The 14,130-nt window shown below is 47.7% G+C and overlaps 1 protein-coding gene across 3 annotated transcripts in view; it reads right to left on the reverse strand.

Moving 5' to 3' along the window:
- The window catches only part of ATP6V1B1 (ATPase H+ transporting V1 subunit B1), a 44,132-nt gene that overhangs the window by 19,538 nt on the left and 10,464 nt on the right, over window positions 1–14,130 (reverse strand). For all 3 annotated transcript variants that reach the window (XM_087874439.1, XM_087874438.1, XM_060682327.2), the window contains exons 2-3: window positions 3,707–3,762; window positions 264–362 (exon numbers count right to left, since the gene is read on the reverse strand). Coding sequence is in view for 2 of the 3 variants with exons in the window: in XM_087874438.1 (XP_087730564.1) it covers window positions 264–362; window positions 3,707–3,762 (155 nt within the window). In the remaining variant the exon portion in view is untranslated. The remainder of the gene's footprint in view (window positions 1–263; window positions 363–3,706; window positions 3,763–14,130) is intronic.

Raw genomic sequence — 14,130 nt, forward strand, 5'->3', positions numbered from 1 at the left:
CACTTCAAACACAGGATCCCACTTCTGGGTTCCTGAATTGCTCTCCCATAATTGTTTGGTGCAGGGCTCTCCAACGTTGGCAACTTTAAGCCTGGAGGAGTTCAACTCCCAGAATTCCCCAGCCAGCAAAGCTAGTAGTTACCATGACTTCCTCTTGTGCAAAATGTTCCAAAGTCGGCATTCAGAGATTTTTATTACTGATTGGATTTCTATCAAGATCCCCTTCCGCTCCCTGGAGCCCTCCGGATGTCTCTTCCACTCACCTGGACGATGGCTTTGGAGCCGGTCACCTCCAGCACCTGCCCACTCCGATGGGTGCCGTTGGGCAGGGTGAAGTTGACGATCTCCGCGTACTGGGCGAACTGCGAAGGAGACACAAAAGACAACTGATGTCCGCGTCTGAATTTTCACCGGCCGCCCCTCTTCCACCCCTGGCAAAGTTTGGAGAAGGGTACATGATTGCACACCTGCCTGTCTGCCTCTGCCTGTCTGTCTTTCTATTTATCTATACCATCTGTCTGTCTGTCTGTGTGTATCATCCCTCTTTATCTATCCTGTCTGTCTGTCTTCCTGTCTATATGTCTCTATCTATCATCGCCTCCCCCTCTATCTAGCAATCTGTCTAGCAATCTATCATCTACACACCTGTCTATCTCTCCCTATGTACAGTATCTTATCTATCTATTTATCTGCCTATCACAGTGATGGCTAACCTTTTTGCTGTCGCGTGCCGAAAGTGGGGGGAGCGCGGGGGGGGGTCGTGCACGTGCATGTCCACACCCAAAGTTCAATGCCCCTCTGTCCCGCCACACATGCACATGTGCCCCCCCTTCCCACGCTCCCCTCACTTTTGTCACGCGACGGCAAAAAGGCCTGTTTTTCACCCTCCCCAGGCTCCAGAGGCTTTCTTGGAGCCTGGGGAGGGCGAAAACAGCCTCCCTCAGCAAGGCTCTCTGGAGGCCAGAAACGGCCCATTTCCCAACTTCTGGTGGGCCCGGAAGACCCATTTTTCTGCCCTCCCCAGGTTCCAGAGGCTTTTTTGGAGCCTGGAGAGGGTGAAAACGGTCTTTCCCCCCTCCCCAGAGGCCCTCCAGAGGCTGGAAACAGCCCATTTCCCGATTTCCAGTTGGTCCGGAAGGCCTGAAAATTAGCTGGCCGGCACGCACATGTGCGCTGGAGCTGAGCTATGGCAATGCTCGCGTGCCCTCAGATATGGCTCCGCGTTCCACCTGTGGCACGTGTGCCATAGGTTTGCCATCACGGGCCTATCATCTCTATATTTCTCTCCCTGTCTATCATACCTATCATCTCTCTCTCTCCCCCATCCATCCATCCATCCATCCCAAAGCCAAAAGGCCACTACAGGACTAGCGCCGGTTAGACTGACCTCCCTACAATTTACTCAGAAATCAGTTGTTCTTTTCAGTGAACTGGAAGGAAAAATTGAAAAGCTCAGCCTCTCTGCTGCCTCCCCCGTTAACCAGCTGGCAGATTCACCTTGTGAGGCTGACAGCTCAGTTTCTGGCACTGGAGCTTTCATGGCAAAGGAATTGGGTGGGCAAATCACACCTTAGCTTAAGTTTTGGATTCTCTAGGAAGCTCTTGGGACTCCAGATTCCCAAGCGCACCTTTCGGGCTCCACCCAGACCTCTGTTGCTTTGCCTGTGCTCTGCTCCCAATGAAACCTTGTAAAATGACCCAGAAACAGATCCACTCTTCTAGTTGGGTCCTTTTTGGCCGCTAGAGGCCGCCCTGTCGCCTGCTGTCTGACCACCGCCCTGGATTTTGGAGTTTTGGACTGCTAGCGACGGATGGATGGGAGAGGGAGAGGGAGATAGATAGATAGATGTAGATAGGTAGATAGGTAGATAGAATGGATGGATGGATGGATAGATGGATGGATGCATGAGAGTGAGAGAGAGCTAGAAAGGTAAAGAGATTGAGAGATTGAGAGAGCTAGATAGATGATAGATAGAAAGATAGATAGATAGATAGATAGATAGATAGATAGATAGATAGATAGATAGATGGATGTAGGTAGGTAGATAGGATGGATGGATGAGAGTGAGAGAGAGCTAGAAAGGTAAAGAGTTTGAGAGATTGAGAGAGCTATATAGATGATAGATATAGATAGATGATAGATAGATAGAAAGATAGAAAGATAGATAGATAGAAAGATAGATAGATACATAGATAGATAGATACATAGATAGAAAGATAGAAAGAAAGATAGAAAGAAAGATAGAAAGAAAGATAGAAAGATAGATAGAAAGATAGATAGATAGATAGATAGATAGATAGATAGATAGATGATAGATATAGATAGATGATAGAAAGAAAGAAAGAAAGAAAGAAAGAAAGATAGATAGATAGATAGATAGATAGATAGATAGATAGATAGATAGATAGATGATATCATGTATTTACTGTAATCTACCAGATTTCCTGCAAGGATTGCCTCTATGGGACAGATTGGGAGGAAGAGAGAGAAAAGAGAAGGAGGGAAGGAGGGGAAGAGAAAGACAGGGAGGGGAGAGAGGGAGGAAGGGAAGGAGAGAGGGAGGAAGAGGGAGGGAGGGAGCGATGGAGGGAAAGAGAAGGAGAGAAAGAGAGGGGGGAGGGAGGGGGGCATTGAATGCTTTCCTAAAGTCCCTCCCCCCACAAAAAATGGGAGCAGATGCTGCAGCTGAAGCCAGGTGCAGCTGTTCTGCATCTTAGGCCAAAGTGACCAGGGAGGGCAGGGTCCAGTGGCCGCATTGGGGTGGGTGGGGGGCTCTGCTGCAGAGCCCAAAACGGCCAATCGGAGCTGCGCAGATCCCAGCCCGTGACCATGTCAGCCACCAATGGTTAGTGAAGCATGCTAGATCATGCCCAGGGCAAAAATGCGCTCTGGCGAGAGAGGGGGCCCGAGTTTAACATGGGAAAAATCTAAAGAGGCCGTGCCGTTGCCTTTACGCAAGCGGGGATGAAACACAAGAAACGTCACACTTGGTGCTGTGTAGATAAGAGTCCCTGGCAGGATCCGGCAAGGAAGGCACGGTTGTCTGCAGGAATCTTTGCAAAAATAAAATAAAATAAAATAAAAATGGGTTGGGGTAGACCTGTGGACTACAACTCCCCGAATCCCTGATCCAGCTGTTTAGATTTATGACACTGCGACCGTCATAAATATGGACCAGTTGCCAAGGGTCCACATTTTGATCACGTGGCCACGGGAATGTTGCAACGGTTGACAGTGTGAAAAAGTCACTTTTTCCCACTTTTTTTGCTGTTTTTTTTCTGCTGTGTCACTACAGGAAGTGTTCTACTGTTACAACGGTTACAATCATTCATTTAGTGACCTTTCAAAGTTACAGCGGCAGTGAAAAAAATGTCTTATGACCATTTTTCACACTTAACGACCATTGCAACATTCCCCATGATCACGTAATCAAAATTCAGATGCTCAGCAACTGACTGATATTTATGACGGTTGCAGAGTCCCTGGGGGGGTCACGGGATCCCCCTTTGCAACCTCCCGACAAGCCATGTCAAGGGGGAAGCCAGATTCACTTAACAACCGTGACAAGAAAGGTCGTAAAATGGGCAAAACTCACTTAGCAACCGTCTCACTTAATAACATACATTTTGGCCTCCATTGTGGCCATAAGTCGAGGACTACCTGTATTGCACGGGGGGCAGAGGGGGGAAATCAGTCATCACCTACCTTCACATTGTCCAGGACTACCAGGGGCCCATTCACCCCACAGACGGTCCGGTACGCTGCAGAGAAAGGGAAAAGCAGAGGGAATGATGGCTCAGCAGAGACCAAGTTGTGATGGAAAAGAACAAGAGTTCTTTTTTTCTTTTTGAAAAAAGTTTTTTTTATTTTTTTAAAAACATAAACATAAAACACATCTTTTCCAAAATGAAGCATTGATCCGGCCACAAATTAGTACAAATCACTAACAAATCTTATTTTTCAACTAACACAACTTAATATTTTACTCAGTTATTTACCTAAATTCTATCAATTTAACTATGCCATTATCCCAAAAACCCGCTACTTAAATCTTAAATCCTAACCAAATATCATTCCATTTCTCTCTTTCTTTTTGCTTAGATGGATATATTTTAACAATATAAATCGTTACAGTTATTGTAAACATTTAAAAAATATTTTAACGATGGCTCCCAATATAATCATCTTCATTACTTTACTATTAATCCTAACACAATCATTTCATTTTTACTGAAAAGAACGAGAGTTCTGAGCTGGAGAAAGAAATCTGCATATGGAGTTATTTATGGGGTCCCTGTGTTTAAGTCGTTGAGCTTAAAACCTTGTAATGTAATTCATAATTTAAAAACAGAAATAATCCATCCATCTTTGGCATCTACTCCTTTGGTGGTAGGTTCATCCCTTTGGTCGGTGGGGTGGAGAGACCCTCCCTTGGGGTCTTTCTACTCTTGATGCCACCAGACAAGCACAGTCTATCTGGAGCAGAATAGAATACAGAATAACAAGAGTTGGAAGAGACCTTAGAGGTCTTCTAGTCTGACCCTCTCCTAGAACAGGAGACCTTGTGCTATACCAGACAGATGGCTGCCCAGTCTCTTCTTGAAAACCTCCAGGGATGGAGCACCCACAACTTCTTGAGGCAAGCAGTTCCACTGGTGAATTGTTTTCACAGGCAGGAAATTACCTCTTACTTCTAAGTTGATAAGTTTCCATCTGGTACTTCTTGTCCTGCCTTCAGGTGCTTTGGAGAATAATTTGACCCCCCCCTTCTTTGTGGCAGACCCCCCCTCCCCAATATTGGAAGGCTTGCTATCATGTCAGCCCTAGTCCTTCTCTTCACTAGACTAGACATACCCAAATCCTGCAACCGTTCTTCCCTCCTTCTTTGTGGCAGCCCCTCAAGGATTAGAAGATAGTTATCATGACACCCCCCACTCTAATTTCCTGTTTTTTTTAACCCATTGTAGGCTAGAAGCATAACAGGGTAGGAAGGTCCCTTGGAGGTCTTCTAGTCCAGCCCTCTGCTCAAGCAGGAAACCCTCTTCCATTTCAGACCTACGGTTGTCCAGTTTCTTCCTGAAAACCTGCTGTGATGGAGCACCCACAACTTCTAGTGGCAAGTCGTTCCACTGATTAATTTTTCTCACTGTCTAGGCTATTTTTTCTCCTTGATTGGTTTCCATCCATTGCTTCTTGTCCTGCCTTCTGGTGCCTTGGAGAATAGGCTGACCTCCTCCCCCCTCTTATTTGTGGCAGCCCCTCAAATATTGAAAGATGCTGTCATGTCACTCCTAGTCCTTCTTTTTATTAAACCAGACATACTCAATTCCTGCAACTCTTCTTCATATGGAACACTTAGAGCCTTGGTGGTGCAGCGGACTAAGTGCTGTTAAGTGCTAGCACTTAGCTGCCTGCAATTAGTGCAACTTCAAATCTCACCAGGCTCAAGGCTGACTCAGCCTTCCATCCTTTTGAGGTAGGTAAATTGAGGACCCGGATTGTGGGGGCAATAAGCCAGCTTTGTATAGAACAACACCGCTTAGGGGGGACCGAAAGCCCTACTAAGTAGGTATATACAAAAAAGTATGCAGGCTATTGCTACATGTAATGTATTGCTAATGTATTGCTATTACAATGCATTGTAAGCCGCCCTGAGTCTACGGAGAAGGGCGGCATATAAATTGGACTAATAAATAAATAAATAAATAATAAATAAATATGCTTTATCCTCCAGTCTCAATCAATCAATCAACCAATCAGAATAGAACTAAAAGGAACCTTGGAGGTCTTCTAGTCCACCCCCTTGTTCAAGCAGGAGACCCTACAGAAATTGAGACCATTGCAAGTGAACCCTATTTAATTTGAGACAAGGAGAACCTCCATTCTATCCTTGTTTGTTCAGAGCTGCCTTTCTTCCCCTTCATCTTCTTTTTTTTATTGTACAGCAATCTTCCTCCTCAAACCCAACCTCTCCCTCTTCTCCTTCCAACTTTCTTTCCCCACTTTCTTCTTCTCTTCTCTACTTCCCCTTCCCTTCTCCTCCTCCTCCTTTCTTCCTTAATATATTTATTAAGTATAAATATATTAAGAAAAAGACTGAATTGTTAAAAAATAAAAGAGGATAAATAGGTATAAATAGTAAAGTTAGAATTTAGGGATGTTTACTGAATGAAGAAGATGTTTACGTATGCAAGTATAGAAATACTGAGGTGTATTCAAAAAAAGGAAAAGCGGGGAAGACGATACTGACAAAAATTGTAATTGAGTAAAATGTATTTGACTTTGACTAATTGTATAAGATAAGAAACGACCAACGCTCTGTTCAAAAAAAGAAAAAAGAAAGATTTGGGTGAAGGTGGGAGAGGAGAAAAGAAAAAAACCAATAAAACTTGTTTTTTTTAAAAAAAAAAAATTGAGACATTCTAGAGGTCTCCTAATCATTTTGCCTGTCTTGAAGCCATATAATGTTTTCATGGTAAGAACCAGCACCTTAAAAGACCACCTGAGAGTGGGGGGGGGGAGAAACATTTCTTTGTCCCAAATCTTCACTTTGATGAAGCACAGAACAGCCAAGTCAGTTGACCTGGTTTTGCATCACTGCAAAAGGTAAGATTTCTTTGTAGAAATCAATAATTCAGTAGTACTTTAACCCAAGGTAATTTATCTCCTTTGGGATCTCTCCAAATTTGGGTGATCTTCTACCTCAGCGCTTGAAACGAGAAAATTGGGGGAAATATTGGGCTTTTTTTTTTTTTGAAAGCCATCAAGATAGAAGGTACTTTAACAGATTAACAGAGTTGGAAGGGGCCTTGGAGGTCTTCTAGTCCAACCACTTCAGACAAGTGCTTATCCAACATCTTCTTAAAAACTTCCAGTGTTGGAGCATTCACAACTTCTGCAGGCAAGCTGTTCAGAAGTTGTAAATCCTCCAACGCTGGAAGTTCACCAGTTGTTTTCTTCCTGTCCTTCTTCCATCTTTTCTTCATTCCTCCCTTCATCTCAAATCTCTTTCGGCAAAGCTTTTCGGTGGCCTGGGAAAGCCACCAGGGCAGAAAGAGGCCAGAATGCTGCCACACTTGTTTTGTGAAAGGAACAACAAGCTTCACCCTAGACTAGCCATCTGTGCAATTCGGAGACCTCCGTCAGGTCCACAGACTGTGTCACGTCTTCTTCTCGGATCTTCAACCACCATCTCGGAAGGTTTTGCTTCCTGCTCTTTGCAACCAGCTGTTGAGCCGGATTCCCTTCCGCCGAGATGGACACCTTCCGTGGTTTCCACCAGGTTTAATCTTCTGGTTTTGTTCAGCTGGCGAGTCCCCATCCGAAGGTCAGCGAGAGCTCCAGAGGTGGCCCCCAGCAGCTTCCCAAAGAGGCCTTCCTTCACGGGCCACCACCTCCCCCCTCCAGCCCGCTTCCCGTCAACTCCATGAGGTCTGACACCCACAGCCACCATTTCTGTAAAGGTTGTGACCTGCTCAGTAGGTTTCACCAAGCCTGGCCTCCTCAGCAGACACATCTGTGCTGTGGGGCCTCCCCAGAGGGCAGAGGGCAGGAAGACCAGGCCTCCTCTGCTGTCCTAAATACTCAGCGTCCGGTTTGCGTTTCTGCAGCGCCTGGAAGAGCCGCTTCTCTCCGTTTCCCTTTTGCAAAAGAAAAAAGAAGAAAAAGCAGCCATGTTTTAACACCGCAGCATCCTATTTGGAAAGCCACCAGAGATCTGCAGGCCTGGATGGTTCTTCTCCGGGTCTGCCCAGACGCTCACCCCTCTGGCTTTCCTTCTCAGGCCACCGCTGGCTCGCTTGCTTCCTCCCTTGGCCAAAGGGGCTCACATACAATTAAGGCGGGATTAGCATTCCTGGCCCCAAACGCCCAGGTGGGCACACAGCTGCGCCGGGAATTTTGGAGACATCATTTGCCTTGACAGCCGAGCGAGACTGGGTGAAAGGTTAGCTTTGCACGTTGCAAGATGTCCTGGCTGAGGTTTGCTGGACCATCGGTGGAGAAGAAGTCTTGGACCATCCTAAAGAGCTCAAGGAGCCAAACCCCAAAGCCTTGAGAGTAGAAAGAGGGGTGCAAAGCCCAAGGAATTGGGGGCCAGCCAGATCCAGAACTGCAAATTTAGAGATATCCTGTCAGCTGGAAGATCCTTCCTTCCTTCCTTCCTTCCTGATAGGGATAGATAGATAGATAGATAGATAGATAGATAGATAGATAGATAGATAGATAGATAGATAGATAGATAGATATGGACATAGATAATGATAGATGATGGATAGATAGATAGATAGATAGATAGATAGATAGATAGATAGATAGATAGATAGATAGATAGATAGATGGTGGATAGATAGATAGATGATGGAGAGAGAGAGAGAGAGATGGTGGAATGAGATAATGTTGATGAAAATAGACTAAACAAAGGAAGCAAACGTGACCTGCTTCCCATCCTATCGTAGCTCTCCTTTCTTGACGTTGGCCAAACCAGTTGATGGGGATCCCCCTGAGGAAGCCCAACAGGTGCAGAACAAACCCTTCCCCCCTATTTCTTCCCCCTCCCAAATGAAGAGCTTGATTCCTCTACCCAGTCCAGTCTCAGGCTTCCCCAACTGGGGGCTTCCAACCAGACTGCATCGCAGTGAAGCCCCTCCTTGGCTGAGGGTCTCAGGGATACTTCTGGAGAAAGGGGCATCAGCGTTTCTGCCTCCTTTGGAGAGACCCCTCCTTGCATTTCTTGAGGTTTGGGGTAGTTGCGACCTTGGTGTCTTGAAGGGACCTGCGGACGGTTGCCTGACATTCAGGGAAAGTGGAACAGCTGTCCTGCAGGATGTCTTCAGAACCCCCCCCTCCCTCCCCACCCAGGCACCCCAAATTTCAAAGGCTGGCTTTGGAATTCCTATAGAGGAAGAGGAGGGGCCCTCCTACTCAGCCACCCCTTGTCCTCCTCTCCTTTGACACTGCCTGGGTCCCTGCATCGCTCAAGGAACCACCGCATGGGGCAATTGAGCAGGCTTGGTCAGCGGTGCCCAGGTGTAGAGCAGGAGATCCCTGGTCCTCCTCCTTGGGGGAGGGGGGCTGGCTTTTATGAGCAATGCCCCCTGCAGCGGCCAAAAGGCATCATCTGGGCTTTGGTCTGAAGGGTGTAAAGCAACAGCCCTTGCAGGGCAGGTGAGGAAGTCGGAGACTGAAATCCAGGTAAGGAAAATGACCATCATCACCATCATCCATCATCATCATCAGGCATCATCCATCATCTTCATCCATCATCATCATTTTCATGCATCATCATCTGTTATCATCATCATCCATGTTCATCATCTTCATCCATCCTCATCTTCATCCTCATCCATCAACATCCTCATCTTCATCCTCATCCATCCTCATCCGTCATCATCTTCCTCCAGCATCATCACCTTCATCCATCATCACCTTCATTCATCATCCATTATCATCCCTCATCATCCATCTTCCCCATCCATCTTCCTCCTCCTCTTCCTCAACCATCATCCCTCCTCCTCTTCCTCCTCCTCTTGGAGCTGCAAGGGGTCAGGGGAGGCAAGCCGACCCCCAGAGAGAGCAGCCCTTCAGATCATCCAAGGACCTCTGGAAGAAAAGGGGGCCTTATAGCTTCACAGCAGGACATGTCACTAAGTGGGTGGTCGGGGGAGGGGTCCTTTGGCCAGGTGGAGGGACCGGTGGAAACCCTGGATGACAGGGGTTTTGGGCACAGAGGACAGGGGATTCTGCAAAGTGTGTGAGTGTGTGTGTGTGTGTGAAAGAGAGGGTCTTTGAACCTGGCCCCCTCCTCCTCCTCCTCCCTCAAATTTACCCGCTCCTGCCATCCGCAGCCCGAATTAACCCTGCCCATTGTGTGCGCTGGTGGGGTGAAGGGAGAGGGAAAGGGGGGACGAGGAGCAGAGGAAATTGACCCATCTGACAAAGAGGACCCCCGACTCACTAATTGCTTCCCCTCCACCAGCCCCCTCCCTTCCTGGCCTCCGCATCTGTTGGGTGGGGTCCCACTTCCCAGACAGCCCTTCCAGGGCTCCTCTGCAAAGTCCGTTCTTGGCTCCTGGCAGGATCTTCCTCTGGCTGAAAGAGACACACACCCCTTTCCCTCTCCCCCCCTCTTTTTTTCTTTCTCTCTCTCTCTCTCTCTCTCTCCCTTCCTTTTTCTTTCTCTTCTTTCTCTCTTTCTCTTTCTCGTTTTCTTTCTTTCTCTTTCTTTCCCTCTTTTTCTCTCTTTCTGTTTCTTTCCTTTTTTCTCTTTCTTTCCCTTTCTTTCTCTTTCCCTCTCTTACTTCCTTTCTCTTTCTTTCTCTCTTTCTTTCTCTCTTTCTTTCTCTTTCTCTTTCTTTCTTTCTTTCTTTCTTTCTTTCTTTCTTTCTCTTTCTTTCTTTCTCTCTCTCCTTCTCTTTCCCTCTCTTTCAGAAAACCTCCAGGGGTTTTTAATGTATACATCCGCAGTCCCCAGGGCTCATGACTGACAGATTCCTTGCCTGTGTATTTCAAACCCAGCCTTCTCTTTAAACGGAACCCAGCTTGGCGTCTCCAATATCAACCAGTTCTACCTCTGCCATGTTCATGGCATGTAGAAGGAACCCAGGATGACTCAACGGGGCGAGATCTACCACTCAGCCAGAAGGAGGGGGGGATCCTTTTTTCCTTTCCCAATTTCTCCTAATTGTAGTTCCGCAGAGCTTTTCTGCCTCCAGATAATAAACACATGTCCCCCGTCGCACATTCTCAAGATCCAGTTGACATGCCACCCAGATTATGGCATCTTGCCAGCACGGCCTGAATTCCAAATTCTTTCCAAATCCTCCGTCAATGAAATCATTAGAGACAGGGGTAGCCCCCAGGAGCCCCTCTGCAGAGGCCAGTTCCAGCTGCGGTGGTCAAGGGGGCTGGGGGCCACGGGAGTTGGAGTCCAATCCTTCCACAGAGGGGACGTATCTATTTCCAGCCTGTATAGATACCCTAAAGCAGGGGTCTCCAACCTTTAAGACTTGTGGACTTCAAACCTCCAGCCAACAGTGAAAACAGTCATCCAGTGGAAGAGAAGTTGCCTTCAGAAGTGGTGGGAGCTTCATCCCTGGAGGCTTTCAAGAAGAGACTGGAGTGCCCTCTGTCAGGAATGGTGTAGGGTCTCCTGCTTGGGCAAAGGGGGGTTGGACTAGATGACCTCCAAGGTCCCTCCCAACTCTGTTATTCTGTTATTCTGTTCTGATGATGATGATGATGATGATGTAAGAAGGTTTAACTCAACTATCCTCACGTTGATTGACCAACTTGATTGAGAAATGTAGGAATCAGGGGTGAAATCCAGCAGGTTCAGACAGGTTCTGGAGAACCGGTAGCAGAAACTTTGAGCAGTTCGGAGAACCAGCAAATACCACCCCTGGCTGGCCCCAGAGCGGGATGGGAATGGGGATTTTGCAATATCCTTCTCCCAGGAGTGGAGAGGGAATGGGGATTTTGCAGTATCCTTCCCCTGCCATGCCCACCAAGCCACGCCCACAGAACCAGGTAGTAAAAAAATTTGGATTTCACCATTGCTAGGAACTCACCCAAAACATGGAGAAGCACCAGAAATGGTTCATGCTCCATTCCAGGTGTCTTCCTTTCCACGTTTCTTAGACCTCGGCTTTTGTCTTCCAAAAATATTGCAAATAGCCACAGGCAAATATGTCCCCTTCAAGAGAGGAATCCCAGGGTCCTAGGGCTGGAAGGGACCTTGGAGGTCTTCTAGTCCAACCCCCACACAAGGGAAGAGCCGTATACAGGTAGTCTTCGACTTACGACGACAACATTTCCATTGCTAAGCGAGACGGTTGTTAAGTGAGTTTTGACTCATTTTACAACCTTTCTTGCCACAGTTGTTAAGTGAGCCACTGAGACTCTTTAAGGATAAGGATAAGAATAATTTTATTTCTATACCGCCCTTCTCCCGAAGGACTCGGGGCGGTGTACAGCCAGGTAAAAACACAAATACAAATATCACAATTTAAATTTAAAAATTATTGAAAGTATTACATTTAAGGCCAATTAACTAAAAAAACCCCAAAATTTAAGAACTCCGAATTTAAAACTCAATTTATGAAGCTAGCCCTGCCTGACGGAAGAGCAGGGTCTTAAGAGCACAGCGGAAAACTCGGAGGTCGCCCAAGGGGATCCCATGGAGCCCCGGGGCACAGTGCCCGTCATAAATACAGGTCAGTTGCCAAGTGGCTGAATTTTGATCATGTGACCCCGGGGATGCGGTAACGGTCGTAAGTGTGAAAAACAGCCATAAGTCCCTTTTTTTCAGTGCCACCGTCACTTTTTCAACCGTCACTAAATGAACTGTTGTAAGTCAAGGACGACCTGCAGCCTTATAGAGATCATCATTCCCTGTTGACCACGATGGCAAACCATCCAGGCTAAAGTATTATCCATGTTTACGCTCTGCAGGAATCTTGGGAAAAAACCCTCGGCACAATCTCTGCTCATCCAGACAATCGCAAACTTTTCCGATGGTCCCTATCGGCCCCGCTTTTCCAGGCCCCCCTGCCCCCCACCCCCGAGCCCCCACCCCCCACGCCTGCCCAGGCAACCTGCCTATTGTGCGATGTGTCACTTGTCAAACACATTGGCCGGCCAAGGCAAGCGGGGCTGGTGAAAAGCCCAGCGGGCGGCTGCACTAGGCCACTAATTAGGGGCAGCGGCCGAGGGTTCCCAGACACACCTGCAGGGTCACGTGACTCGGTGGGAGGGGGGCAGGCGGGGGGGTTGTGGTACCGAGCGATGGACCGGACAGGGAGGGTTTTGCAAAAAGCAAACCCTGGCGTGTCACAGCGCATTTGCAGGCAGGGTTTGAGGCCGTGTTTTTCAAACTTGGCAACTTGAAGGGACGAAGACTTGCGGAATTCCCCCATGCTTTGAATTGTGTGGACTTGACTTCAACTCCCAGAATCCCCCAGCCAGCATGCTTTCAGATGGGAGGACTACAACTCCCAGAATCCCAAAGCCACCCTGCCTTAAACTGTGTGGACTTCAACTCCCAGAATCCCCCAGCCAGCAGGCTTTCAGATGGGTGGACTGCAACTCCCAGAATCCCCCAGCCAGCATGCCTTCAGATGGGTGGACTACAACTCCCAGAATCCCCCAGCCAGCAGGCTTTTAGATGGGTGGACTGCAACTCCCAGAATCCCCCAGCCAGCATGCTTTTAGATGGGTGGACTGCAACTCCCAGAATCCCCCAGCCAGCATGCCTTCAGATGGGTGGACTACAACTCCCAGAATCCGACAGACAGCAGGCTTTTAGATGGGTGGACTGCAACTCCCAGAACCCCTCAGCCAGCATGCCTTAAACTGTGGGGACTAGAACTCCCAGAATTTGAGGTGCCTTTGAGCAGCCGAGAGGTGGAAAGAAGGGGCCTCCTGCCATCCTTCCTCCCAGTTGGAAACTCCACTATTTGCTGATGTGTCCGTTAATAACAAAACCCGGGGAGGCTTTGCAGTCGCTCCAGCCGGCTGGTTCTTGCTTCAGCCGCTCGATCCCGGCTGCGGGACCCGTTCAAGGTCACGGGAATCTCTGGATGACGGTAAGGGATCCCGTGAGGAAGGAAGCTTCAGGAAACCAGGAGGGCATTTTAGCAAGGAGTTTATTTTGATACCCTGTGGCTTATCATACACGGGCTTCCAAGGCATAGTAACATGGCACTCAAATTAAATACACAGTCAAACATGAATGTTAAAAAGATCTATACAGCGAGTCCTCAAACTTACAATGGTTCATTTAGTGACCAAAGCTACAACGGCAAAACGGGAAAAAGTGACGTGGGATCATTTTCCACACTTGCGACCGTTACGGCATCCCCGTGGACACATCATTAAAATTCGGACGGATGGCAACTGAGTCATATTTATGACGGTCGCAGCGTCCCGGGGTCACGTGATCCCCTTTCCCGACCTTCCGACAAGCCAAGTCGACGGGGAAAGCCAGACTCACTTAGTGACCTAGGTGTGTCTAAGTTATCAACGGCAGCGATTCGCTTAACAACGGTGGCAAGGAAGGTGGTAAAACGGGGCAAAACTCACTTAACGAATGTCTCACTTAGCAACAGAAATTTCGGGCTCCATTGTGGTCG

This window comes from Pantherophis guttatus, chromosome 8 (genome assembly GCF_059756535.1).
Source record: "Pantherophis guttatus breed Tessera chromosome 8, ASM5975653v1, whole genome shotgun sequence".
Classification (NCBI taxonomy): Eukaryota; Metazoa; Chordata; class Lepidosauria; order Squamata; family Colubridae; genus Pantherophis; species Pantherophis guttatus.